Consider the following 27,016-nt stretch of genomic DNA (forward strand, 5'->3'; position numbering starts at 1 on the left):
TGTAATGGCAGAGGGGCCCACATAAGGACACTGTGGTACTGTCCCGTGCAGTTGCCCCACCATTTGGCCAGACATTTCACCCTTTATGACCCCAAAACACACACACCCACATCCACAGACAAAGAGACTAGTTCCCCTTATCTTAGTTGTGTCCAGATGGTAACATTCCAGAGAGCCAACGGCTTGCTCACACCACCATAAACAACCAGTCCAGTTCCCCTTATCTCAGTCTTGTCCAGAGGGTAACAGTCCAGAGAGCCAAATGGCCTGCTCATCCAGAGGAAGTCCGAGTAACTTATTGTTTTACCACAGGGCTCTCGGGTCCTTTGAAGTACAGGACGAGTTCCAGCGTGCCGGCTCGTTCAAATGCCAGCCTTTTCTGGGTCCCAGTTTGACTTCCCTCTTACATGACCTTTTATTTTGGGGGGTTCCAATTATGCAATATTTGGTCTATACTGCAAAAGCAAATGTTTAAATTTTGAATACAAACTAAGCACTTCAGTAACATTTTTTAAACACATGGACATGTTGAAGAAGAGAACACTTATTCAGAGGCGTCACTAGGGGGGTGCGGACCGCACCGGGTGACACCATCAGAGGGGGGTGACACCAAAATGAACTGGCAATAAATTTTTTGTGCAGCGACGGGTTTACTCCGATACAGTTTACTGCCAGTTGATCTAATTAGCGGTATTAATGTGACGAGAAGCGCTTTGACGTTTGAATGCATAACACACATTTCCTTGTGCCCACGCCCACCAGCATTTTTTTTTTTGCCTCATATTTGACATTAAACCTTTTTTTTTTACTTCATCAGTTGTGCGCCCTTCTCCGGATACGGTGTTCACTGAACGAGTAATAGCATCCCATGCATCTTTTTTGTGTTATTTCATATCCACTACTGACTGCTAAATATGACATGTCGTGCTGTTCACTTCCTGAAGCAATACCTCCACTTCAGAACTACTGAAGATTTTCTTACGTTTGGAGTCCGGTGCTCCATCGTCTTTAGATATTCGTTTGGGCATTATTGACTTCGCTCTCAACTTTTCTTTTCTATTTCTGTGTGTGCACACGGCCCTTCAGTCTCATGCCCGTTTATGGGGATTGGCGGGGCGTTTACCTATGCTAATTAGGAACAACTGGCACGCACTTTCCATTTACGAGGACAATGGGATTCATCATTTTAAGAACACGTGCGAACAATTCTGTGGTTTAAGAACGCGTCGTGAATCTGACGTAGACTTTTCTTAGGAATTTTCTCGAACAAATTTAAGAAAAAACTTATTGGTGAATGAGGCCCATTGTCCTAAAAGGAAGCTGCTCTAGGGATCAAATTCCAATTTAAATGTTTAAAATACGTTAAGCCTTGCATTTTAATAACAATAATGAAAGTCTAATAACATTTTAATATGGGCTTCAGAATATAGAGTTCCAATAACAATCCAAGGTTTGTTGGTGAGGAGGGTTGACAGGAAGTGCAGTCTTAACCCAAGCAAACATTGACCTGAGTGAGATTGGACTTTCTAATTAAATTGGCCTCTCAGTAGTAGTGCAACCACAGTTCAGAGGATGGTCTCCATTTCTTATTGTACTTTTTTGATGCAAAACACCCACAGTGCCATAGATCATTGACATATCGTGGGAGAGATGCCCGAACACACTGAAGTACAGGATTTTCTCTGCCATATCTAATAGGACACACCTGCAGTATGTCTCACCCTCAAGGAAAAATTTATGGATATATTTATGTCAAAATCAGAAGATTTTCTTGAAAAATGCATGGAAGGTTTGTCAGGGTTCCTGTGGGGTCTTAAAAAGTCTTAAATGTAATAATCAGAATTTTAGGCCTTAAAAAGGTCTTAAATATGATTTTGATAGGCCTTAAAAATGTATTGGATTAGGAAGTTACTTATATGTTGCGATAACTTCTCTGTATCGCGTTAAATTTGTTTGGGGGAAATGTCCGGGCAGCAAAGTAAGAAGTACGGTAATAGCCTATCAGTTCCCCCCCAACAATTCGTATGGAAATAAATCAACATGGAACCAATAATCACTACCTTTGCAGCCCCCGGTGAGAACTTAACGGAGAACACCCAGCTAGCCACTGCGCCTAACAACCAAGCTTGAGCTAGCATCAGTCAGAGCCTGAGGTAGAGAAATTCTGCTAGCGTGTCGCAATCATACGTCTTAAAATCTTTACTTTGGTAACTTTATGGGGAACTATGGGGAAGTGTAAGTTTAACAATACGTGGTAGGAGAAAAGCACGTTTAGTGCTTGGTTGAAACCAGTGGAGACAAATGTTTTTGAAGCCCGCTGCACCCGGCCTATGCAAGAAAACAGTTAAACCAGGAACATTGGGGGTAAAGGCTTTAGAATCGCATGGTCAGTCAGAGAAACACAAGACCCAAGTGAAAAACCAACAACAAACGCCTGCCATCTCTTCCGTGTTTGCCCGGCTTCAGGAGCATCAAGTGTGTCCAATGCAGAGGTCCAATGTAACGTTGTCATAAACTTTTTCCCAACCGTGAAGAATGCCTTACTTGTTTACATTTTGAACAGATGTGGCTCCTGGGTAAATCTATCGTTGTTTTCATCGCAGCACTTTCGACACAAGCAATCTCAGAAGTGCTATCCTAAAATTTCTACTTACCGTGAAAAGTGCCTGACCCTCAATCGTAAAAATGTGTTAACACGGCAACACAATTACATTGAGAAATACTATTTTCGGAAAAAAGCGCTATGTTCTGTAACTGAATTTAGATCAAACCCACCATGCACAAAAATATAAAAACGCTTGTCAATCTGTGTATAATGTCATCATAGCGCAGAGTGTTTAAAACCATAAAACCCCACCCCCTTAATAAAATAAAATAAAAACTGTAGGCTACTCGTTAACTTTAAATATAGGCCAACTAGTCTGATTTTGACAACTTTGTGATTTATCTGGTTCACGTTTTAGTTTATAAAACTCAGAAGTAACTTGAACATCCACTGAGCGCTAGTGTCTTACTACTAGTTAAGCATTTAAGTATAAATTCTGCAGCCTGCTTGAGAATACCTGGTACTATATGTTGCAAAGAAGTATAATCTTAAGTGTATTTTTCTGATGTGTAGGCCTATACTTGTTCAAAAGTGAACGAAGTAGGCTTTCTTATTTTAAGAAAGAATGCTATATTAGTGTGCTTATAAAACTTTATGGGGTCCCTACTTGTCAAAGTTTCTTTATTCAAGTAGTAGGATGATAGGACAGCACCTTATTCCCAAATTCCCCTCCTCAGTTGGTAAGAATTCTTTTAAGAGCTCCAGTCCTATAGGAAAATTCCACAATGCATTATGCTACATCCAGTATGGCCGTGAAATAGGTAAATGCTATTCAAAGTGGTCTTAAAAAGGTCTTAAAAAGTCTTAAATTAAACTTGTTGAAACCTGCAGGAACCCTGGTCTGTGAACTCGCATCAGTTGCAAAAACTGCAGCAGTAAAGCTGCCTGCACCTGTTTTGGAAGAGTTGTATATTAGTGTCCCTCTCCCTTCCAACTTGAGAGAAGGATGTTTACATTAGCATTCTATATTGGGGAGAAAATTGGGAGGGGAATTTGAATTTGAAAGACTCTGGTAAATATTCATCTTTTATTGGGCAACTATGAGTAACAGGAACATTTCTGTTAATTTTGTTTCCTTTTTTGTTATACTAAGTTCTTGTTTGACTGGAAAAAATGTGCTGTTAAAATGAATACTTGGCAAGGCCCAGCTCCCCTTTCCAACTTCCTCAGCCTTTGCGTCATAGTGACCTTTGACCTCGCGCTTCTGCAGATCACATTACCCGGGAGGAGTTTGAGGAGAAGCTGAAGAAGTTTACAGGTGAAATCATGCAGGTGCCTCCACTGTGAGTTCCACAACTTGCTTTTTTGCCCTCAAGTAATAAAAAACGAAAGCTTGCATTACAAAAACAGTCTCAACAGTTTGCCTCTATTCACTAATGCCCATGGGGTAGTACAGAGGAAATGCCTCTGTCCCTTCTCCTCCACTAGTCCAAGGTATATGTTATAACTGGCTTTCAGACTTAGCATGCTGGATTGTGCCATAACTCAGATTTGTGTTAGAGTGCAGCACATCAGCCAACTAGTACAGATTCTTTTTGGGTCCTGTCACAGAAAGGGACTTATGACTTCATTTAGCCACCGAAGGGGCATACTTTGGCACTATTCAAATACAAAAATATAATTGAGCAAACAAGGCTGGACAGCTGTTTAGAAAGGCTGGTTGATGATGGAAAAAATGATGAATGTTCTAATGCCAGTAGCTGCTGGTTTATTATCAGTTAATTAAACTAGATTAAACTTTTGAAGGTTAATAGCTTCAAATGAGAATTTTGACCATTTAAAAAATACCCTCACCCACGTGCCATATGACCTGATGTATGCCGAACAATCTGAATGTCTGAAGCAGGGTGGTGATGTGTATGTTGAAGTCTGTGTGACCTTTGACCCGGCAGCTATTCAGCTCTGAAGCAGGACGGCCAGCGGCTCTCTGTCCTGCTGAAAAAGGGCCAGAGGGTGGAGGCCAAGCCTGCACGCCCCGTCACTGTGTACAGCCTGTCCCTCCAGGACTTCACCCCCCCACTGTTCACTCTCCGTGAGTTCCGCTTACCGCACATTCTGTTTCATGCACACACCATCATCATCATTGGCGATCACTCGGGGTTCGAGTATGACTGTCCTTCTTCAGGGTCCTTGTCCTGTCATAGTGCGCAGCTTCTTTACAGACTATATTTCTCCAGGTCTCCCTGTTGGTTGCTGTGTCCTCCCAGGGGTTAAGGTCTATGTGGCACTTTTTGATGTTTGCTTTGATGTTATCTTTGTACCTTTTCTTCTGACCTCCTGGGGCACATCATCCTACAAGGAGCTGGGAGTATAGGACTTGTTTTGGCAGGCACGAGGCATACGGATAACATGGCCAGTCCATCTGAGCTGGTGTTGGGCAATGGTGGCAGTGATGGTGGGGATGTTGGCCTCCTCCAGGACGCTGGTGTTGGTGCGTCTGTCCTCCCAGCTGATCTTAAGGATTTAAACACACACACACACTCACGCACACACACAATATGCACTTGTACGTACACATACACACCCTCGTAATAACATAGATATGTTCTCGCACACACACACAAATATACACAAGTACGTACGCATACACACCCTTGTAATAACATAGACATGTACACACACCCACGCTTATGATAACATACATACACTCGTGCACATAGATGAAAAATATACACGTGAATACCCACACACACATCCACATTCACATTCACAATAACATTAGCCTGTGTGCAAATGCTCTCTCTAATAATAATAACCACATGTTCACACACATACACACACACACACACAAACACTCTCTCTAAATTACATACACATGTGCAAACACACAGACTGACACACACTCATAACATATACACACACACACTCATGTACACACTCAAAATAGTGTACAGATGTTCACACACACACATCCCTATTCACTTGTACAGACAGGGCCATACTGTATGTTGAACGGGCACCCCTATCTCTCTCTTTCTCTTTCTCTCCCTCTGTTTCTCTCTCCCTCCTCCCTCCCTCCCTTTTTTTTCTTGTTCAGCCTGTAACAGCCAGACAGGTACCAGGGCTATTAATATCCTCTTCCACCCTTCTCCACTGTCTGTCTGTAGGAACATTGTTAGTATGACATCTTTATTATTTCTTTAAGGTGTTAATGTAGGTTCTCCTCATCCGAAGAAAGGGCATGAAACATAAATTTGAAAAAGAAGATCAAAATGAATTTAGCCAGAAATCACATGTGCCTCATCCTTATTATGTTTTAAAAAAAGGGTCATTGAAACATCTTATGCAGTTTCCGCACACACAGCTCAAAGACTTTCTTGGACTGATAATCGGAGAGAATGGGTGTAATTGTCTGATGATCTGAGTGAATATGAATCAGTCCCTTGGTATCTGTTCTCTCTCACACAGATGCGTAGATACACTCATTCTTGGGGAACCTAATTTGAATGAGCATCTTTCTGTGTCCAACATGCCCCACCTCTAATCTAACAGACCCTGTCCCCACAGCAGGGACCCTTCCTCTTGTGGAATCACTGAGAATTGACAAACATGCAGAAGGGAAACTGGGCCCATTTGTGGTTGTTTAGGACATGAATTTATACATGTAAAATACACCACTTTGTATAAGGTATACGGGGTGGCAGAGTTCCGTCTACAGGCTGATTTCCGTCAAATGAATTATTTGTTCCGTCAAATTAATTATTTTAATTACTTTTTCCGTTTATTTATTATTTTTTTTTTTTTTACCGCTAATAGATCCTCGTATCCTCATTATGCGCGTAGCTACGTGCAGTTCACTGGAGAGAGTTGACTCGAGTCAAGCTGCAGCCATTGGCCAGCAGTTAATTTAAGCAAAATAACTGCACACGCTGTTCACGTGCAAAGAAATACACAGCAGCTTCCCAGATACGTAGTTCATTCCAGTTTGCGGTAATTGTACTACTTGACTAGGTGAGAAATGTCATAAAAGTAGTAAATTAATGTGAAAAATACATGGAAATGTGAATGATCAATTCGTAGATGCTCAGGGTACTGTGGGTTCAAGGCTTTCTGTTAACATTGTCCAATTACTGCCGTTAACTCAAGTTTTCTCGCATGCATAATAATGTTAGTTAGTTAGCAGTAGCTAGTAGATTCCGTATTCCAGTAAAACAACATTTTCATGTTTTGTCCAGTTTGGCTTTATTTTTATTTTTGTATTATCTTTGTCCATTTTGGAGAAGCTGGCTAAATGCTGTGAAATAACCGCACGTAACGTTAAAGGATACCCAACGAGCACTAGCCGGGATTTCAAGGTTTTCTTCTCCGCTCTTGGTAAAATTAAGCGGGTGTCAAGAGAGGAACGGCAGCAAATTTTAGAAGATTAACGTTAGCTAACAAAAAACAAGAAAACAACACGACGCAGATGGAAATTTACCAATCTAGCTAGCTAGTTTTAGTGAAATAAACTACGGTGTTGCATGAAACTTGATTATTTTTGAATTGCTTCGTGTAACTGTCCAGTTGCATGGAAATTATGTTGCAGGCAACTTGCAACCTGCAACTAGTTGCATGAAGTTGCACCGTGTAAAGCCAGCCTTTGAAGTTGCACCGTGTAAAGCCAGCCTTAGTCACTTAGGCAAGGAGACAACCTAAGTGGCTTTATGCAACGCTCCTAAATGAACCCCTTAGCGTAGGGAAATATTTTGCATAAGGGACAAACTTAAGTTTGAAACTTCAGGTAGTTTATGCAGCCGGGCACTGGCATTTCCCCGTCCGTCCCTCTCCCATTATTGTGTCCGTTAATATTATGAATGCACTGTCGTGTCTAGGAACCGACATACTTCAACGGCAATCGCTAATCTGTAGAAAACAATTTCACGAGGGAAAAGACACAACAGCAGCAAGCTCTTCAGAAAGTTTAGACTTTATTGCACAGGTGCACAAAGCCGGAACAATTCAGCCGAATTGAACCTCGATTGTCAGTTTTGCACACATTTTATACACAAATTGTGCCCCACAACCCCCCTTTAACACATTTCTAAAAATACCAGCCATCTGGTCTTTTTCGGCACAGTAAGGATCTTTTTTGGCCGCGTAAGGATTTTCAGTTTCCTGCTCGTGGGTCAACCTGACTTTCTTGGCACCACAATGATTTTCGGTTCTATGGTGATTTTTTCGTATCAATGGTTTTCGGTTCTATGGTAATCTTATCGTAGTGGAAAGTTACCCCAATTTTCCCTTACTCTGTACTTTTCCACTATGCATACACGTCATCGCTTTCTGTATTTTTTCATTACGCATACAAGTTTACAGAGGTATAGCCTCCTGTACTTTTCTACTGTATTCAGGTTACACAGGGGTCACTGTAAAGTATTAGTTTTCTAGCATTTCTATTTGGCACTAATTTTCTGCTGAGTAAGTATGGTTTTTTTAAGCCTTCTGCGTTTGCCTTTTTTCTACAGTGTACACTGTGGTTTCTTGCGTTTCCATAAGCTTAGCTGCAACTACTGATATAGGTTTATTGGATTAAATATTGATTATATCAGTATATAGTTATACATGTGATATATTTTTATCATGCAGCATCGAGAGTTTGGAGGAAACAGTCTGATCAAAATTATCCTACAGCACATCTGCATAGTAACAGGTTGGCCATCGTTCACTTTATTGTCTAATCAAAATTATTGTTTCACAAGATATGACATAGCCCATCGACATAGCCAGATAAATTTAGCCAATCAACGTCCTCGAATCTGAGGACGCCAGGTCAGTCATTTTTTACAAAGACTGTTTTGAATTGCACGCTGCCTTCATTGTTTTAAAAAGTCGCAGGAAAATTGCCAGTCGAGGAGTGCACACACTCGTCTGTGCATTGCAAGCAGGTACGCTAGTATCAGTGATTGACTCATTCATTAACGATAATACCTTATTAAAGCCCCCATCTGACTCTTGTAGAAGGTAGTGATTTAATCTGTACTATCATTTAGTGGTACACATATAAATCAAGATAACGAGAGCGTCTATCTGTCTATAATATGAAACCCGTTCGAAACGGCCTTGCTTAGGATTGTTTTGACGTTTAGCTTAGTAGCTAAAGATAAATGATGACTGAATGTAACATGATGCTTAATATCCTGTATGAAACGTCATCTTCGTGAATAACTACTCTGGTTAGATCGCTGTCAGGTTTTCTAACTTTGCTGCACGTTATTACAAGAGTACCAGGCGGTACGATAACGACGCTAACCAGCGAACTAACATTTAGTCAAATGGGGCTCACTGCATTTTCGCAAGCAAACCTCGCATATTACAATCCCAGCCGGCATTTCGACGTTTATTTTTAGGTGAATAAACGTCATGGATCAAGGTTGAATCACTGTTGAATTTTGTTTTGAATTTGAAAGGATAAGCATTAAACTGTTTATATTGGGTAGGCTATATTAAATTCCTGGATTATTTGATATTCGTTTCCAGTGTTTCCCTTTTTTGTTCCAACCTCTGAGCCGGGTTGTAACAGGTATGAAGTGCTGCTTCAAAACTGCGCCCCCCACCAGAAAAAAAAAAAAGTTCAGTCAAAAATTTTTTTCTCACCAGCACCCATGAGTATAATTTCACATATTTCATATTTTCACACAAAATGTTTTCACATGTAAAAGTTCTTTTGATCGCACTGTTCATATTTGTTTGGGTGTTGGGAATCTTCTCTTGTGTGGAACGAAGTTGAGAAGGGTGAAGTAACACACTGAGGACCACTTTCCAATGAAAAGATTTTAATACGATCCACAAAGGGAGACTCGCCACGGTGCCACAACAAGCGTTCCGTAGGAATCTCGAGACAGTCACAAGTGAGGGTTTAAGTATACTGTTGAGAGGTGTGGTTATTACCATGCGTAAACGTCCCCAGGAAGGAATACACATTCCAACAGACTTCCCCGGGACACCCAAAGGGTCTACTGCCGGGGACACATCTTTGATCTGTGGCTATTGTATATCCTTACAAACAGTGATTGAACTCTATTTGTAGCCATTTACCTCTAACAATGGGTAGCAGTTACAGAGTGTGTGTCTGGGAAGTCACTGTGTGTGAGTGTGGGAATGTGTGTTCAGATGAGGTTAAGACGCAGGAAGGAACTTAATTGTTCGAACCTGTCATGGGTAAGTATGAGTGTAGAAGCATTGTGCGTATGTACATGTAATCTTTATTTGACTTACATATGATTGTGCTGTCTGGGCAGGAATAGTCCTAAGTGTTTAATTTGAAAGCAAAGGAAGGACTGCTACACATTGCTGTAGGATTGATATGTCAGAAGGGGCATGTTTTAACATGCTTGATTTTAACATGAGCTCAGATGGAGAGGTTGAGTGGCCATTTAACGTGAGTTGATGTCATTCAGATGTGTTTTGTTGGATGCTGTGATGTAATCTGTGATGTAATCTCTCTTTTGTCCCAGATATTGAGTGTGGAGGAGGGTTTTATGTCCGGAGTCTGGTAGATGACCTTGGCAGAGGTAGGCTGAAAGTCTTTATTAATTGTGATGCTGTAATTCTACTGTTGAACTCGCGATGCCACTGGCTATACTCCTTCATGTCTATAGTCTGGGAAGCCAAATAGAACATTATGTGATGCACTGTTTAATGATCAGAACATTGGGCTCTCTGGGTTTGTGCCAGGAGCTTATTAATAGCAGAGCTAGTTTTCTCAGTGATTTATTGCAGTGTAGGAAAATAACCTGAAAATGTGCTCTTGGTATTAAAGACTTGCAGTCCTTGGGGTTGTGATAACAGCTTACTGTTCGCATCTCATGGCAGACTGAGTTTGATTCTTAAGCGTAGGACCTCTTCTTGATGTTTGTAGTCTGCAGGCAGGCCTAGGCTATGTTCCAAACTGTATTCTTGCGTTCTATCTAGAGCGGTCTGATTTGGTCTATTGCACTCTAGATAGAACACAAGTATACAGTTTTGAACATAGCCCAAGTGTGTAGTTTTTCCCAGCCTCCACCACCACGCTCACTGCTCATGGCCGACTATAAAGGGCAGGACGGGTCTTGCTAGGCTCTCCACCCTAAGCAGTTGGGACTACTAGCCCTGTCTATTTTCAATCTGCAGGATGCTATTTGAGCTGCATTCAAACAAAAAACAGAAAAAAAAACTTGTGATGAACCAGAGGGTCCTGCTGTGAAGTGGGGGAAACCCTTCTGGTGACACGTGACATTTTGGCTGATTGTGCTCTACACTGCTGGACTTCCAGCCACAGCCGGCATTGGCATGGTCAGGATTTGATTACTACGGACCCTGGGGTAAAATAATCTCCATATTAATGGAGGCACAGTGTTTGTAAAATAAGACGGCAGAGTTTAACTAAGCAGCATTCCCTGGGACAACAACCGTGTTACAGTGGACGCAAAGGGGTTTTTCTCTTTTATGCAGTTGCCAAGGTACATCTACATTAATTCACTCTAGGGGGCTGAGTTGTTGGCTCCTGGCTGATTAAAGAGACAGTTGTTAAAAGACATCACATCTGTCTGTTCAAATGTCCTGTTTCTTTTACATACAAAAATTACTTTTGCACAGACTCAGTACACGTATTAAGGTGAAGGGAATGGTTATGTGGTTGAGTTTAAAGGATTAACATGGTGGTGAATGTCACACTTGCCAGTTGTCTTCAGGCAACAACAAAACAAATGTGCATAATTCTTTTATTATTCAGTCATTTAAATGTATTTTAAAACTTATTTTTCTAAGCCTAAATTTCCCACTATAAAAGTTCACCCAAACTGTCTGGGCGTGGTAATGAGAACTGTCAGTTAGCTATGATTGACAGACCGTGCCCCGTTACCATAGCTACCTCCATGATACGCGCTCATTTTGAGAGACTGAATTTTCACAAGCTACCTAACTTAGTATATCAAGTATCAATAGATAGCTAAGGTAAGGACGTTGACTTATATCCAATAATAATTTTTGCTAGCTAGCTAGCCAAGTTAAGATAAAAGCACAACTATAACGTCCTTATGAAAGCAAACTAGCTAGCTAACGTTATCGATAACATTACCTTATGAAAGCAAACTACCTAGCTAGCTAACGTTAGCTAGCTAGCTAAATGAATATAACCAGAAATAGTCTAATAGTCCTTAAAAGGCACTCTAATTTAAGTGAACCTAACTTAGTCAAATATTTGCATTGTCTTGCCTGTAGCCAGCGGCGCAAACTATGGGTCACGAGTTAACCATGGGTCCCCAAATATTATTTATAATTAGCTATCACAGCAATCTGACTGACAGAATTAAAAACTCACCTCAAATTTGCAAACATGCCATTGTTTTCATAAGAGGGTCTTCAACGTGCAAATCGACAGTAAACATCATTATTATTATTAGGCAATCAGGAATTAAAGAATTACTACTTTGAATGACACTGTGTATCAGAGGCGAGGCCACGGGTGGGCCTGGGTTGGCCTTGGCCCTCCCATTTAGAAGGCTGGCCCACCCAATCAAAACGTATGATTTTGCATAATTTGAAACGTGTGTAATAAATAATAAATAAATAATTATTTTATAAATGTACCCTATATAAATAATTTAATACTACCAGCAAATTTCCGATAAGTCTAATCTCTTTCTTTCGTTAAAATTATTTTATCGTCTCATCTAGCCTAATATAAATCATCACTTTAAATTCAGGTCGGCATTCTTTTCCTCTATGCCATTGGTGCGTGATATACTAAGGCCCACCCACATATCAACACTTTGCTACTGATGCGAACACTGATAACGTTAACCCTCTGGGGTCTAAGGGTAAAATGAGGCACACTGGTGATTGTGCCATGCTCTGACATTTGTGTAAATTTCATCAACTTTATATGCAGTGATTCCAAAGTGTTTCATATCTCTGTTTTCAGCACAAACTACAATAATATGGCAGCAGTAAGTAGGTCATAATCATATGTGGATTGCAAATTGCTCTAAAAACACACAAACTGTAAACAGTAGTTTTGAACATGCACAGGAATGTTGTAATAAAACACACTAAACAATTGTGATTGTTTGGTCACTGAAATGTGTTCATCAAGGTCTTGGGTATCAAAAGATGACAAAATATTTTAGCAAATCCAATGAGAAATATAAAATAAATTGCTAAAGGTTAGTGTTGTGACTACTATTTTTCAACACCAGGTGAGAATGGGAGGGCAAATGGCCTTTCTGTAATGAATATGCATTGGGTAGGACGACCTGCCAGCTAAGTAGGCTATTCACACCTGGCCGCATGCCTCCCCACCACTAAGACAAAGACTCAGTGAGCCATTTAGAAGACAGAAACAAAGACATCTTTTGATTTTCAGAACATTTATTGAAGCAAACTTTACGCATGGAAGATGAGATGAGACTGGTGTACTCTTGCAACGCTTGGGTGGCCTCTTAGCTAGTGATGAACTAGGCCGTGTTTCCTGATCAGCATCTCTGTAAATATGATAAAAAGAAAATTGTTAGGAAATGTGACATCAAATCAAACTTTATTTATATAGCACATTTCCTTCAACAGGTGAAAATTAAATGTGCTTTACAAAAAAGGGGCAAACCACTAACTAATGAAAACAAAACTTAGGAAATGTGACATGGTTACATCATATACAAACAAAGAACCAAACAAACACAACCAGACGCAGAGAGGTAGCCTATAATTTTGAGAAGCAATGGTTAGAATCGTTCGTAGTGTGGGAATTTACAAGCGCGCATATTAGTGAATATTCCTACAAACAATATTCCTACAGAGAATGTAATACAGCACACATTTACAAATAATGCAAGCTATCAACGAAACAACATTAGCTAAACTAAATAAACATTGATATTCCAGCTCAACTACACACAACTCATCAATAATAATGCCTCAATCTGAAGTAGGCTAGGTCTGTTTAGCTAAGTGTTTATTATATTGCTATTTCCAGAATTTACTTACAGTATGCTAATATCGATTGTGCGAGGACATCAGTTTTAGAATCCTAGCCACGCCACGGGCTATTTATTACCAATATGATCGAAAAAAAATACAATCTACCTGCTACTTCTAACACACAACCAGACGCAGAGAGCCTAGCCTATAATTCTTAGATGCAATAGTTTGAATCGTTCGTAGTGTGGGAATTTACAAACGCGCATATTGCTGGATATTCGTACAAACACAGAGATTGCAATCCAGTACACATATTTACCAATATGATCATAAGAAATATATTACTCATGAAGTTGATCCTCAGCTGGATCAGTTCGCTGTTCGAAATGACACCGCTCTTCATCAATGTCGGCTTCCGGACGGACCATTTTCCAAAATTAAACGAAATGTTTACCTCAAAAGAAGTGAATTAGGCTACACTTTGACATTCTATCCTGCTTTCGCAGGCTTGTCATTTCTCACATGGATCTTGCATCGCCTCTCCCCTACTCTCCTTCTATGGAGAGTAGTTATAATGTTGTTAACATGTGAATGCGATTTGGGCAGACTTCCTGATGAGCGAAATTCACATAGTAATGACTAAGGATTAACGAAGCATACATGGTTTAATTAATCAAATTTAGAACTTTTAAAACAATTCATATCATTTGTCAATGGGCGCATTGGAAAGTCGCGATTCTAAGGTTTCTGTCAATGTTTTTGTTGCGTCTGTATGATAACAACTCGTGAAGTTAATCATCCAAATAGAAACGAAAGTTCATTTAATCTTGCCGAGCTCCGCCGGCGGAGCTCTCGACCCCAGAGGGTTATGGATACGCGAATGCTTTAATGTTAGCTAAACATGATGAAACAAAGCTCAATAAACCAGTACTTTAAAAAGGCCAGATTGGAGGAAGAGAGTACACCTCTCCAGGCTGCCGCAGAACAGCCAACGGTAGCCTGTCAGGATGACGGTGACCACTCTAACGAGACCACTAACATCGTACCGATAACGTACCCGACTGCCGTGGACCCAGCGTCAACTTCAGGGGACACGGGAGAAGTCCTCCTGTCATCAGTGGAAGAGCCACCAATGCAACCAAAACTGCAAAAGTTTCCAGTGACTACCATAGCCGGAAAACCACGCTCCTTTTCTTCTGGCTGGTACGAGAAATTTCACTGGTTGGAGTACTGTACAGCAAGACATTCTGCCTTCTGTAAACCATGCAGATATTTTCCGGAGATGTTAAACGAGCAAAAATTTACGAAGGATGTATTTAGAAACTGGAAACATCTGAGGCTAGTAAAGGCCATCAAAATGCACAAACCAGACTGATTGCATACAGACAGAGCCATCAAATTGAGGGCTGAGGGACAATTGTGAATCAATTAAACAGAGACAAGGTGAATGCATCATTTGTTGAAAGAAATCGCGAGCACATTAAAGTGGTGCTTGATGTGGTGATGTTTTGTGCAAAGCAGGATATTCCATTGCGCAGGCACACCGACACTGATGCAAATAAAGGCAATTTCTTAGAACTTTTTCATATGCTATCAAAGTACAATCCAGAGATTGAAAGTCGCCTTGATCAGCTGCCTAAAAATGCCAATGTTAAGCTCAGACATACAAACCAAACTACTCAAATCAGCTGCTTCCCTTCTTCTACAGAAGATAAAAAAGGATTTGCATGCTACACCCAACACCTATTACGCCATCATGGCAGATGAGTGTAAAGATCTGTCGAATAAGGAACTTGTTGCTGTGTGCCTTCGGTATGTGCAAAGTGGACAAATCAAGGAACGGGCGGTTGGATTTTTGGATACGAGCGACATGGCCGCCAATGGAAAGTGTTAGCACCATTCGACTTGGATCCCTCATTGTGCATAGGATTTGGTTTTGACGGTGCCTCTGTGATGTCGGGGAGCCAAGGAGGAGTGCAAGTGATCCTTAGACGCGTGGTTTTCCCAATGCAGTGTATGTGCACTGCAATGCACAGTCTGAATCTAGTTCTTTGCAGTGTTGCAAAAGTATACGGACATGTGAATACATTTTTTGAGACACTGAACAGTATACACAGATTTATGACTGGGAGCAACCGCCATGCACGGTTTATGGAGATTCAGAAGGAGCTACATCCAGATCGGCAGGGCTTGGAGCTGGAGCTGTCAGTAGACACAAGGTGGGGCTCCAAGTCGGGGTCAGTTAGTAAGGTCTTAGCACTGCTTGATGCGATTTTAGAGACACTCGCTGAATGTTCTGATAGCAACAGTGGGCCGACTAAACTACACGCAGAATCTCTTCAGGAACAGATTCAGACAAAAAAGTTTCTGTTTCTATTGGTGACATTTGGAATGCTTTTTGATGTGAGTGATTTTGCAACAAAAGGACTGCAGTCATCTACTCTATCTGTCACAGACTGAATTCATTTGATTGAGGGCTTTAAATCAAATTTCAAGCAGTTTAGGGACAATACACAACATGACTTCGATAAAGTACTCAGATTAACTGAGGACTCAATGGAGAAACATGATATCAGCAAGTGGGATGTCACTGCCAGCCGAAAGAGGAAGCTGCCTGCGTCTGTGGTCACAAGCTCATTGGGGAAATCTGTCGGAATTAAAACCAATGAAGATTTGAGGCATCTGTGGAATGAGGTGTTGGATCGTCAAATCGTGGAGCTGAACAGCCGTTTTCAAGAGGACACTTATGGTGCTTCTCCACTACCGTGCCGTGTCGAGCCGCAATCCGTGCTCCCGCTTTGTTTTGCTTTCTCCACTGCTAACTGACCCGTGCCGGGCGCAAGTACCCGTGGAGATTTTAGCTCCTGCTCTGGTGTAGGTACCAAAGGTATTATCCATGCTGCAGTTCGATACTGCAGACCGTTGATTGGTCAATGGAAATAGTCACAAATACGACATCCCATGTTCATGTTTGTTCACTGGCAGCAACCGCCATTTTTAAATACCACAACAGCAAATACCACAACAGCAAGAGAGAGTAACGTTAACTAGCGAATTCTACAGTCAATATCTGGGACTAAATAAATATACAACCTTACCATTGGTTTTGCGCCTAGAGATGTCCCTTTTGAGAGTGGTCATATATTGTCTTGGACAATCATTACATTACATTACAGGCATTTGGCAGACGCTCTTATCCAGAGCGACGTACAACAAGGTGTATAACCATAACCAGGAACAAGTATGACGAAACCCCTAGAGAGAAGTACCGGTCCAAGTGCAGGGAACAACCGCATAGTTCAACTTGGACCCTGAAGGTTAAACTGATTAACACTAACAACGAGAACGGCAACAACGCAGTCTATGGAAAAAATACAAGCAGTAGTTAAGACAGTTAATGTACCTAAGTCACCTACGAAACAGCTGCCTAGTTACAACCCTAAGCTTACAGTCATTTACAGGGGGGTAGGGAGGGATGGGGAGAGGTGCAGCCTGAAGAGGTGAGTCTTCAGTCGTCGTTTGAAATGGGTCAGTGTCTCAGCTGTTCTGACCTCCACAGGGAGGTCATTCCACCATCGTGGGGCCAGAACAGACAGGAGACGTGTTCTGGAAGTGCAGGTGCAAAGAGGGGGAGGTGCTAGGCGTCCTGAGGTAGCAGAACGGAGGGATCTGGCTGGCATGTAGGGTTTGAATATCTTGTGGAGGTATGCTGGGGCTGATCCCTTGACTGCCTGGTATGCTAGGACCAATGTTTTAAATTTGATGCAAGCTATAACAGGCAGCCAGTGGAGGGTAGTGAGCAGGGGAGTGACGTGGGAGTGTCTGGGGAGGTTGAAGACCAGATGAGCCGCGGCATTCTGAATGAGTTGCAGGGGTCTGGTGGCAGATGCCGGTAGTCCAGCCAGAAGAGAGTTGCAGTAGTCCAGGCGGGATAGAACCATTGCTTGGACCAGGAGCTGGGTTGAGTAGGTGGTGAGAAAGGGGCGGATACTGCGGATGTTATACAGGAAAAATCTGCATGCCTGCCTTACTGCTGCGATGTTCTTGGAGAGGGACAGCCTGTTGTCCATCACCACTCTGAGATTCTTGGCACAGGGTGATGATGTCACTAAGGTGTCCCCTAGGGAAATGGAAAAGTCGAGGAGGGGAGAGGATAGAGCAGGAATAAAGATTAGCTCCGTCTTTCCCGGGTTGAGCTTCAGGTGGTGATTGTCCATCCAGCTCTGTATGTCCCTCAGGCAAGCGGAGATGCGGGCAGGGACCTGTGTGTCCGATGGGGAGAAGGAGAGAAAGAGTTGAGTGTCGTCGGCATAGGAGTGATAGGACAAGCCATGGGTAGAGATTACAGGGCCAAGGGATCTGGTGTACAAGGAGAAGAGAAGGGGACCGAGGACTGAGCCCTGGGGAACTCCAGTGGCGAGGGGACGGGGTGGTGATACCTTACCCGCCCAGGCAACCTGGAAGGAACGGTCAGAGAGGTAGGACTCAATCCAGTCAAGGACTGTGCCGCAGATCCCTTTGCTGCCAGGGAGGACAGGAGGAATAGAGTGCTCCACAGTGTCAAATGCAGCGGAGAGGTCTAGAAGAATCAGGACAGAGGAGAGGGAGGCTGCTCGTGCGGCATGGAGTGACTCACTGACCGAGAGGAGTGCAGTCTCGGTCGAGTGGCCAGGCCTGAAGCCAGACTGGTGGGGATCAAGCAGGTTGTTCTATCGGTTTGTGAAATTACGCGCATTTGTGATGCCTGGGTACCTTCCAAAATTCCAAAAACCTCAATCGGTTTGTGAAATTACGCGCATTTGTGATCTTTATTTTTTTAAAGTTCTAACCTAAATTTGAGCATTCGAATATTAGTTTTGGATCCCGCGTATTGTAATTAACATGCAGGCTTTAATTTCATGTGGCGAATCATGTTCATGCACGCAAAGTTAACATGCAGGCTTTAATTTCATGCGGCGAATCATGTTCATGCACGCAAAGTTCATTTCCTGTGCTAACGTTACTTCCTCTGTCAACAAAAAACGTTCTGCCCTGGACCCAGGGCTATACCCATTAGGCTATAGAAACTGCAGGGGGCTCATTTATAAAATGAACTTGCGTGCATAAGTCAAGTGAAGACCTGATGTGGAGCCACGACCGTTTCCACGGTCAAATCGAGTCATGTTGAAATTTTTTAAATCACTACTTTGACGTGATTTTCTACGCCACAGTTGATCTAAAATACGTTTTGTAAATGAGGCCCCAGATGTAGTAACCTAGTATTAAAGTTCACCGATGTCCTCTATTCTACTGCCCGCTCGTGGAAAATAACACGTAGGCCAGTTTAGAGGGAGCGTCACGTGCATATTGCGCCCGACAATAAGCGGCTTATTTTTGTGAATTATAGGAATATGATATTCGAATATATTCAAACTCTAACTAATTACAAAAGCTAATATTCAAACTCAATTTCATGGCACTTTTGACAGCCTTAGTCTCTATCTACTGAAAAAATGTCATCATTGCTATGCAAGTATTACTGCTCAAATATTTCGGTTATGTACGTTATTTTTGAAATTGAGTGTCTTTAAATAGGTAGTGGTATTTTATAATGTGGATATTTAGTAGTGTAATAGTTTTTGTGATCCATGCAACAGTGATGACGAGAGTGTTGGAACATTGCCAAAACGTGGTGGACGGTGAAAATTGTTTTCATATCGTCCCATCCCCATACAAGAAAACATATGAGAGTACAGAGTATAGAAATATACATACAAAAGTTAATTATTTCACATTTAGGATGCTTTACTCTGCTTTACTCCTCCCATGACTACTCCTGCCTTCACGGGTCTGTTATGTAATGGAGAAGCACAGCAGGCAACATGGCACGGGTAGGATATGAATGCTTGCCGTTCTGTACCGTGCCGTGCTGGTCAATGGAGAAGCGTCATTACTGCTTCACGCGTGCTGCCGCCTGCCTACCAAGCTCAAACACGTTTGGAGACAGAGAATCAATGAAATTCACGTGATCATTGACCACTATGGTATTGATATTGGTGATGCTGACTGGACAGTGTTCACACAACAGATGAGACGTAAGGCAGATGCTGCTGGAGAGACCTTCCCATCACTCATTGAAGTGCTGGATAACACTCCAGCGGACATCTTCCCAAACATAAACAGAATGATGAGTAATCATCACCTTGCCGATGACATCCAATCAATCTCCGATTGATTATGTAAAGACATATCATAGTAAGTCAGAACTTTTAAAAATATCTTCAGTTTTAAATATGTCAAACTTTATCTCTGGCTCTGTCTGCATAGTCTAATGTTACTAAAGGGGAGGGCACGCCACGTTGTTTAGTAATGTAAATGATGGGGCTACTGGGGAAAGATAAGAACTCTTAGGGTCATAACTTCATAGTGTGAGCTCTGGATGCCAGGGCTGATAACCCATGGTATTAAGGTGTTTGAATGTAGGCCCTTTTTATGTCTTCTAAGTTGCTAAAATGTGTGATTGTAGCTGCTATGGCTGTGTGGTAGCATGCACCTTTTTCACATTCCTTTACATGACATAGTATACAGTGCCCTCCACAAATGTTGGCACCCTTTTAGTTTAATTAAACTACCTTTTGTATACATTTCAATGTTTGCTGGTGGTAGCAGTAGTTGTGTGTGTGTGTGAGGTGAAAATGGAGATTAAAACGGACATTATCTTCATATTGAAAATCCCATAAGAATACTACATAAATGGCTTTAAGGTTTGTGCGATCTCAAATGTTCCATTTCTGGCCTTGCCACTGCTGTATATGCTCCAAAACGCTCACACAGGATAAACGAACACAACAGGGTTGTATCAACTCGGAGATAGCTACAAATCGCTGTTTGATTTTAAAAGTTAATTAGACTGAATGTAACGTTATATAGAGCAGAACCTGGAAGGTAACAGACATGGAGATAACAGACCTGCTTCAACGAATCAAGAGATAGCTGAATGGTGTAGTCATTGAATCACGTGTTAGTTCTGGATTGGAACAAAAACAATCTATTAAGGGGTATTCTAGGACTGGAACTGTATACCACTCCATTTTAAATATTTTTATTACATCATAGTAAATTCATTAAACAGTATTATATGCAGTATTTGTCATTATTTGGTGTTGGAAAAAACCCCAATAAATTAATCTCTGGTTTGTTTGATAACTTTAATAAATAACATTCTTTATTTCAAATGTGTAATAATGAAGTTCAAATTTAATTTATATTACATGTCAAGTCAAAGCACAGTAGAAAGAGAATAGCCCTTAAATGGACATTTACATTTCAGTCATTTAGCAGATGCTTTTAATACAAAGCGACTTTCAAGTAGGTGCATGGAAACAAGCCAAGTGATAATATCAAGTCTAGTCAGCAATCTTAGACATTATTTACACAGTGCTACAGTCAAGTGGGTAACTTGTGAGCATAACTAAGTGCAGAAACCTGTTGGGATAAAGGGGGATAAAGACAGTTAGCTAACGTTATCCAAACAGCCAGTTTATAAAAAGTTAAGGTAGTTTTAGCTATTTATCGTTAGTTTATCTAGATAGCTAACGTTACATAAACGAACAATAAATCCGGTAACGTCAGCTATGACAGTTAGTTAGTTTGCTTGTTAGCTAAGGTTAGCTAACTTATCAAGCATGGAGAAAACGTATGTAACTATATATTACAATGAGAATATAAATGGGTTATACGCAGGGGTTAAATTAGGATTTAGGAGGTGGGTGGACCCTGAGATCCGTTGGGATGTGGGTGAAAAAAGGTACAAACCAATGAATGTCTCAGCTCAAAATAGTTGTGCACATAATTAAGTAATTAAGGAAAACAATGTTTTAAAAAGAATGTATACTACTGATGCAAGCTTTTACATAATATATTTCAAGTTTACTGAGTGTCATTAATGCTGAGAATTTTTTTTACCCACAAAAATAATCGGTCATCCTCCTCTTGTCCTCACTTTCTTCCTCCTTTATCCATCTTTCTTAAACTGGTGAGGCGCAAAACTTTCCTTTAAACTAATCATTGATCTCAAACTGTTTTCCTTAATTTTCAGTGATTAACAAGCATGTAAACATCTGACTAATCAATTGGAAAGGGACACAGCTTCTTCGCATTGTGTTAGGGAGATTAAATGATAAATTGGCGGAATCTTCCCATGATTTTCCTTGAGTATTAATCCGCAAAATAGGCTACTCAATACTATCATATATAGCCAGCTCTCCCCAAATAGGCAGTTTTACCGAGTAGCCTAGGCCTTATAGCCTACATTTATTTTCATTTGCAGTACTGAACTGTGCACATTTTTTAATCAACATTATTTGCGGATACGTGCACTTCTTTCTCCACGCTCGTATTCATGGCAAATATCTGCAATGCATAGATTGTAAACAAAATTGAAGTGCAGGTTTTGTTTTTGCTTGTTATTCTGAAAGCTAACACAGTAGATAACAGACTGGTGTATCTTCTTTGTTAAATGTAGACTACTTGGTGATTAAAACAGATTTTTAACAGATAGATTGAATTTATGATTTAATCCCCCTAACATGGTATGAAGACGCTGTGTGTTAGGCTACTTGCCATTTGATTAATCCGATCATTGGCACGCTTGATTATAAAGGAAAATTACTAATGAAAACAGGTTGAGATCAATGATTAGTTTAAAGGAAAGTCTTGTGCCCCACCGATTTTCAGCTCACCAGTCGCCGCTGAATAAAAGGTTATGTATGTGGGAAATATTCAATCCTAGCTTAGCTGCTGACCAGAAACCTGTTTATTTTGCTCAAGCAATCAAAGTTGCCGTTAATAATAGCCGGCGTTCGTGGGGGCTGTTTATTCATCTCTCTTTAAAATGTTGCATAGATGAAATTGCATGTTAATGAAATTACCTACTGCGTCCGCTTCCAGACAATCAAGACAATCTGTGATATTTTTCTTTCTGTGGCAGTCTATATAAACGACTGTTCCTCCTGATTTTTTTTTTCTTCGAATTTTTGATTGGTTGAGCGAGTAACTGGCTAGAGGGAACACATGGACTGGAGCGTACGAAAAATGGACTGGATTGTCATAGTTATTTATAAAAATTATTTTTCAAAATTATTTATTTGTTTACCAAAGGTGGGTGGACGCCGTTCACCCGCGTCCACCCCCAATTTAACCCCTGGTTATACGTCATCATTGGTGAGACAGTAATCAATCATGCTCAACATTAGAAAAGTAATGGGGTTGCTTACTATGCTCGATAGATGGTGGAATGGCGCAAAAACAGCAGGACGGTGTGTCCAGTCAGATTTCTTTGCGGGGTGTGGATAGGGGAGTGGTTATGCCCGTGTGACACTAAGAGGAGAACATTCTCAACCGGTTGAAAATAGGATGATAAATTTAACACGCCTACTTCTCCAAAACTAAAGAACGGACATATTTAATACTGTACTCATCGTGTTTCTTCAATGCCTCTTGTGCAAATAGCACATAAAACCTAGAAAGTGTGACCAACCGCCATGTTAATCCTTTGAAGTTGAAGATCATGGGTATGTATATGAGTGCAATGTTGAAGCTCATAATTATGTATATGAGTGTAAAGTGGAGAGTATGGCCACATGGATGTTACAGTGCTAGAGTGGTCCCTGAAGCGTGTGGTCGCTAGTTCAAAACAAGTGAGTAGTCATGTTATCATCTTTGGTTGGACCAGATGACATTATATATCTGCGCCTGTGTTGTTAGGCTTATTTTAGCATGTTCTGATCATTAAAACCTTCAAAAAAGTTATTCATAAACCCCATGGGTGTCCATTACAATGTTTTCTAGAATCAGAATACATCATTAGTAACAAGTATCTGAAAACGTGTATAATATTGCAAATAAAACATTAATGGTCAGGAACCATTAGCTGACATTTTTTTATTGATACAAATGAAATTGAGAGTACGGGTAGCTAGCGTCAATCCTAATGAGTCCGACGATCTCCTTGTGCCTGACGCACACTGAGAGTCACCTAGTCTTGTTGTATATTAATATATTGAGCTGAATGAAACTGTTGGATATACAATGCAAGCAAAATGGAAGATAAAGTTTGACTTAAAATAAAGAACAGCTGCTGCTAAACAAAGTGCATGTGGTACAGGGTGAAGATGGCCAGTATCTACTGATATGGGGTCAGTTTGGCAATTTATGGGTCTGGTGATAATGGGTAAGGTTACAATTAAGGTTAGTGGTAATATCAGCGCTCATATCAAGGTCAAATTCAACCATCCAAAGGCAAGTGTGATCAAACAGTCAAATTCTAGAACAAGCAGTGCACACAGGAAAAAATAATATGCAGTGGGCCTGCTGGAAATATTTTGGGACTTACGTACAAAAGCGTTAAAAGCCTTGGTGATGTATATGAGGGTACATTTGAAGGTCATTGTTGTGTATATCAGTGTAAATTTGATGGTCTTGGTTCTGTGTATTAGTGTAAAGTTGAAGGGCATGGTTATATTTATGAGTGTAAAATTGAAGACCTTGGTTATGCGTGTGAATGTAATGTCGAAGGCCTTGGTTATGTGTATGAGTGTAATGTTGAAGGCCTTGGTTATGTGTGTGAGTGTAATGTTGAAGGCCTTGGTTATGTGTATGAGTGTAAAGTTGAAGGCCTTGGTTATGTGTATGAGTGTAATGTTGAAGGCTTTGGTTATGTGTATGAGTGTAATGTTGAAGGCCTTGATTATGTGTATGAGTGTAAAGTTGAAGGCCTTGATTATGTGTGTGAGTGTAAAGTTGAAGGCCTTGGTTATGTGTATGAGTGTAATGTTGAAGGCCTCTGGTTCTCTCACAGAGCTGGCATCCTGCGCTCACGTGAAAGAGCTGGTTCGGACAAAGCAGGGCCAGTTCACTCTGGAGGACCACACCCTGCGGGAGGAGAGCTGGACCATTGATGACATTGCCCGTTCTCTCCAGGTGTGTGATGACCAGTCCAAGCCCTCATCCGCGATGGACACGCCTGCCCGTTCGGAGTCGCCGGGTGACTGCGGGGATCATGAAGAAGCACAGAGGAAGTCCTAACATTTGTTCTCATGTGAAATGCCAGCATTTTCCAGAATTCCTGGCTTTCTGGGATGTAAGGAGACAATCTGTGGTCAGGTCCACCACAGTCTGACAGGGTCTGCAGGGGGAACACATTTCACACAACCCCCCATTTTGCATAACCGCTGAAGCTAAAGCTGGTATTGATAATGCAGCTTAGGAATGCAGAGAACTCCATGTGACAGAATCACAGGGTTGAACTGAAATAAGGCAGAACTGCACTGGTATTTTTATCCACTTGAAAGTTGTTACATTATTATTAATGAGTTGTAAGAGTTATTATTAATCTGTTGTTCCATTTGTGCTTCTAACACTTTGAGCTTGTTTCTAATGGAGCTTCCCCAGGAAGTATGCTCTGATCTCGCCTCTATTTTCCATGTGCTGTGTGCAATGAGGCCACATGCAACAAAGCAGGCCAGTTCCATTCACATTCCAGCCTGAGTGTATGAGAGCCAGTACAGTTCCGGTACATTTGTACTGAAGAATGAAGGTAAAATGTTGCAAATTCCGGCTTTGGTTTGGAATATTAACTTTTAATTTAATGAAAGAATGGCCAGCTGAGTTAGACCTGATGTGTCCCGCACATTATATCACTCTCTGAACTTTCTCCTAATTTACAGCAGATTTATTGAACTTTCTCCTAATTTACAGCAGATTTATTGAAGCCCTGTCACAGCTGTAATTTGTGGTGTCATTCAAGTCACTGGAAGCCCTCTAGCCCTCTCATTTTGCATTAAAACAAGTATATGCTTGGTGTTGTCAAAATTTGTATTTTTTCAATGAAAGATGTGTGTCTTTTTGCTTATGGCACATGGATGCCATGCATGGTCAATAGGGAGGTCAGGAGGGCTCAGTTACATTAAGATGACTGGTGTATCTCGGACTCCTGCTTGACTGCTACTGTTCTAAAGCAATGTTTCTCACTGAGGTGACGCATCCCACAGTCGGGTATCCAATCCCATCCTTGCCAGCCCTACAGAGATGCATATAATTGGTCAGTGCATCACTTAGTAGCTTCTTTTTCTAACTGCTTGTAACCTTGAATATTTTTCTATTTAGTTCCCAACAATGTCAAATGTCCAATTATATTAGTAGGCTTGCAACAGCCTTTGTTGGTTTGAGACAGCATGGATAAGCATGTGCTCTCCTCTGAAGTCCATACCACCAACGGCTGTTGCTTTTCAGTCCGCAGTCCACCACTTGAGCTGCACAGTCGTCGCATTGAAGCAGCATGCATCCGCAACTGGTCGAAAGAAACTGCTGGTGTCCGATCAGACGGAACATCTGCTGGTACTCGATGAGTCGAGTGCAGTCCCGCCAACCGAAACCGTCCTTCCCTGTGTAACGCCACAGCCAATGGCAACGCTTCTCATGGGGCTGGGGGCCACAGTTCCCGCAGGCATGGTCAGGATTGATGCTGGTCAGTGGGGCGTGTCCACATGCCAGCGTCTGAGCGATATGAGCACCTAGCAGCGGCTGTCGCTGTGACCTTTTATTCTGAATTTCAGTCAGACTTTTTCTTTATGAATATCATGAAGACATCATGCACTTGCTAATGTGCTAAGTACACATGCAATCCGAACATTGCATGCCCGCTGTGTTTAATCGGATGAAACCAATGGAAGCCGCCTGCAGTTGGACTGTTGTCACAGAATCCTCACCACAATTTCTTCCCCCATTTCTGGGGTTTTTGATACACTTGGAGGTAGATCCTTCTTGCTGTGCTACTGAATCAAGCACCATCAGCTGATTCTGAGAGACATGGAGAGAAACAGGAAATGGCAAATCATTTAATTACATATTAGACTTAAAGGAGTACCATGGTGGTTGAACATGTCACTTCCCAGTTGTCTTCAGGCAACAACAAAACAAATATGCATAATTTTTTTATTCTTCAGTCATTTCAATGTACTTTAAAACGTATTTTTCTAAGCCCAAATTTCCCACTATAAAAATTCACCCGAACCGTCTGGGCGTGGTAATGAGAACTGTCAGTTAGCTATGATTGACAGACCGTGCCCCGTTACCATAGCTACCCCCATGATACGCGCTCTCTTTGGAAGACTGAATTTTCACAAGCTAGCTAGCTTAGTAGTATATCAAGTATCGATAGATAGCTAAGGTAAGGACGTTGACTTGTATCCAATTATAATTTTTTCTATCTAGCTAGCCAAGTTAAGATAAAAGCACAACTATAACGTCCTCATAAAAGCAAACTAGCAAGCTAACGTTATCGATAACATTGCCTTATGAAAGCAAACCTCCTAGCTAGCTAACGTTAGCTAGCTAGCTAAATGAATATAAGCAGAAATAATCTAAAGGCGCACTAATTTAAGTGAACCTAACGTTAGTCAAATATTTGCATTGTCTGAACAGCAGGACGGTGTGTCCTGTCAGATTTCTTTACGGGGCGTGGAAATGGGAGTGGTTACTGTATTCGTGACGTAGCAAAAT

At 41.3% G+C, this 27,016-nt stretch overlaps 1 protein-coding gene across 1 annotated transcript in view; it reads left to right on the top strand.

Annotated features, from left to right (window-relative positions):
* trub1 (TruB pseudouridine (psi) synthase family member 1) overlaps positions 1 to 25,314 on the top strand; it is a 42,398-nt gene extending 17,084 nt beyond the window's left edge. The window contains exons 5-8 of the mRNA XM_035405961.1: positions 3,816 to 3,888; positions 4,498 to 4,637; positions 10,039 to 10,095; positions 24,315 to 25,314. Of these exons, the coding sequence (XP_035261852.1) occupies positions 3,816 to 3,888; positions 4,498 to 4,637; positions 10,039 to 10,095; positions 24,315 to 24,541 (497 nt within the window). The 3' untranslated portion in view covers positions 24,542 to 25,314. The remainder of the gene's footprint in view (positions 1 to 3,815; positions 3,889 to 4,497; positions 4,638 to 10,038; positions 10,096 to 24,314) is intronic.
* The last annotated feature ends 1,702 nt before the right edge of the window (positions 25,315 to 27,016 follow it).

This window comes from Anguilla anguilla, chromosome 2 (genome assembly GCF_013347855.1).
Source record: "Anguilla anguilla isolate fAngAng1 chromosome 2, fAngAng1.pri, whole genome shotgun sequence".
NCBI lineage: Eukaryota > Metazoa > Chordata > Actinopteri > Anguilliformes > Anguillidae > Anguilla > Anguilla anguilla.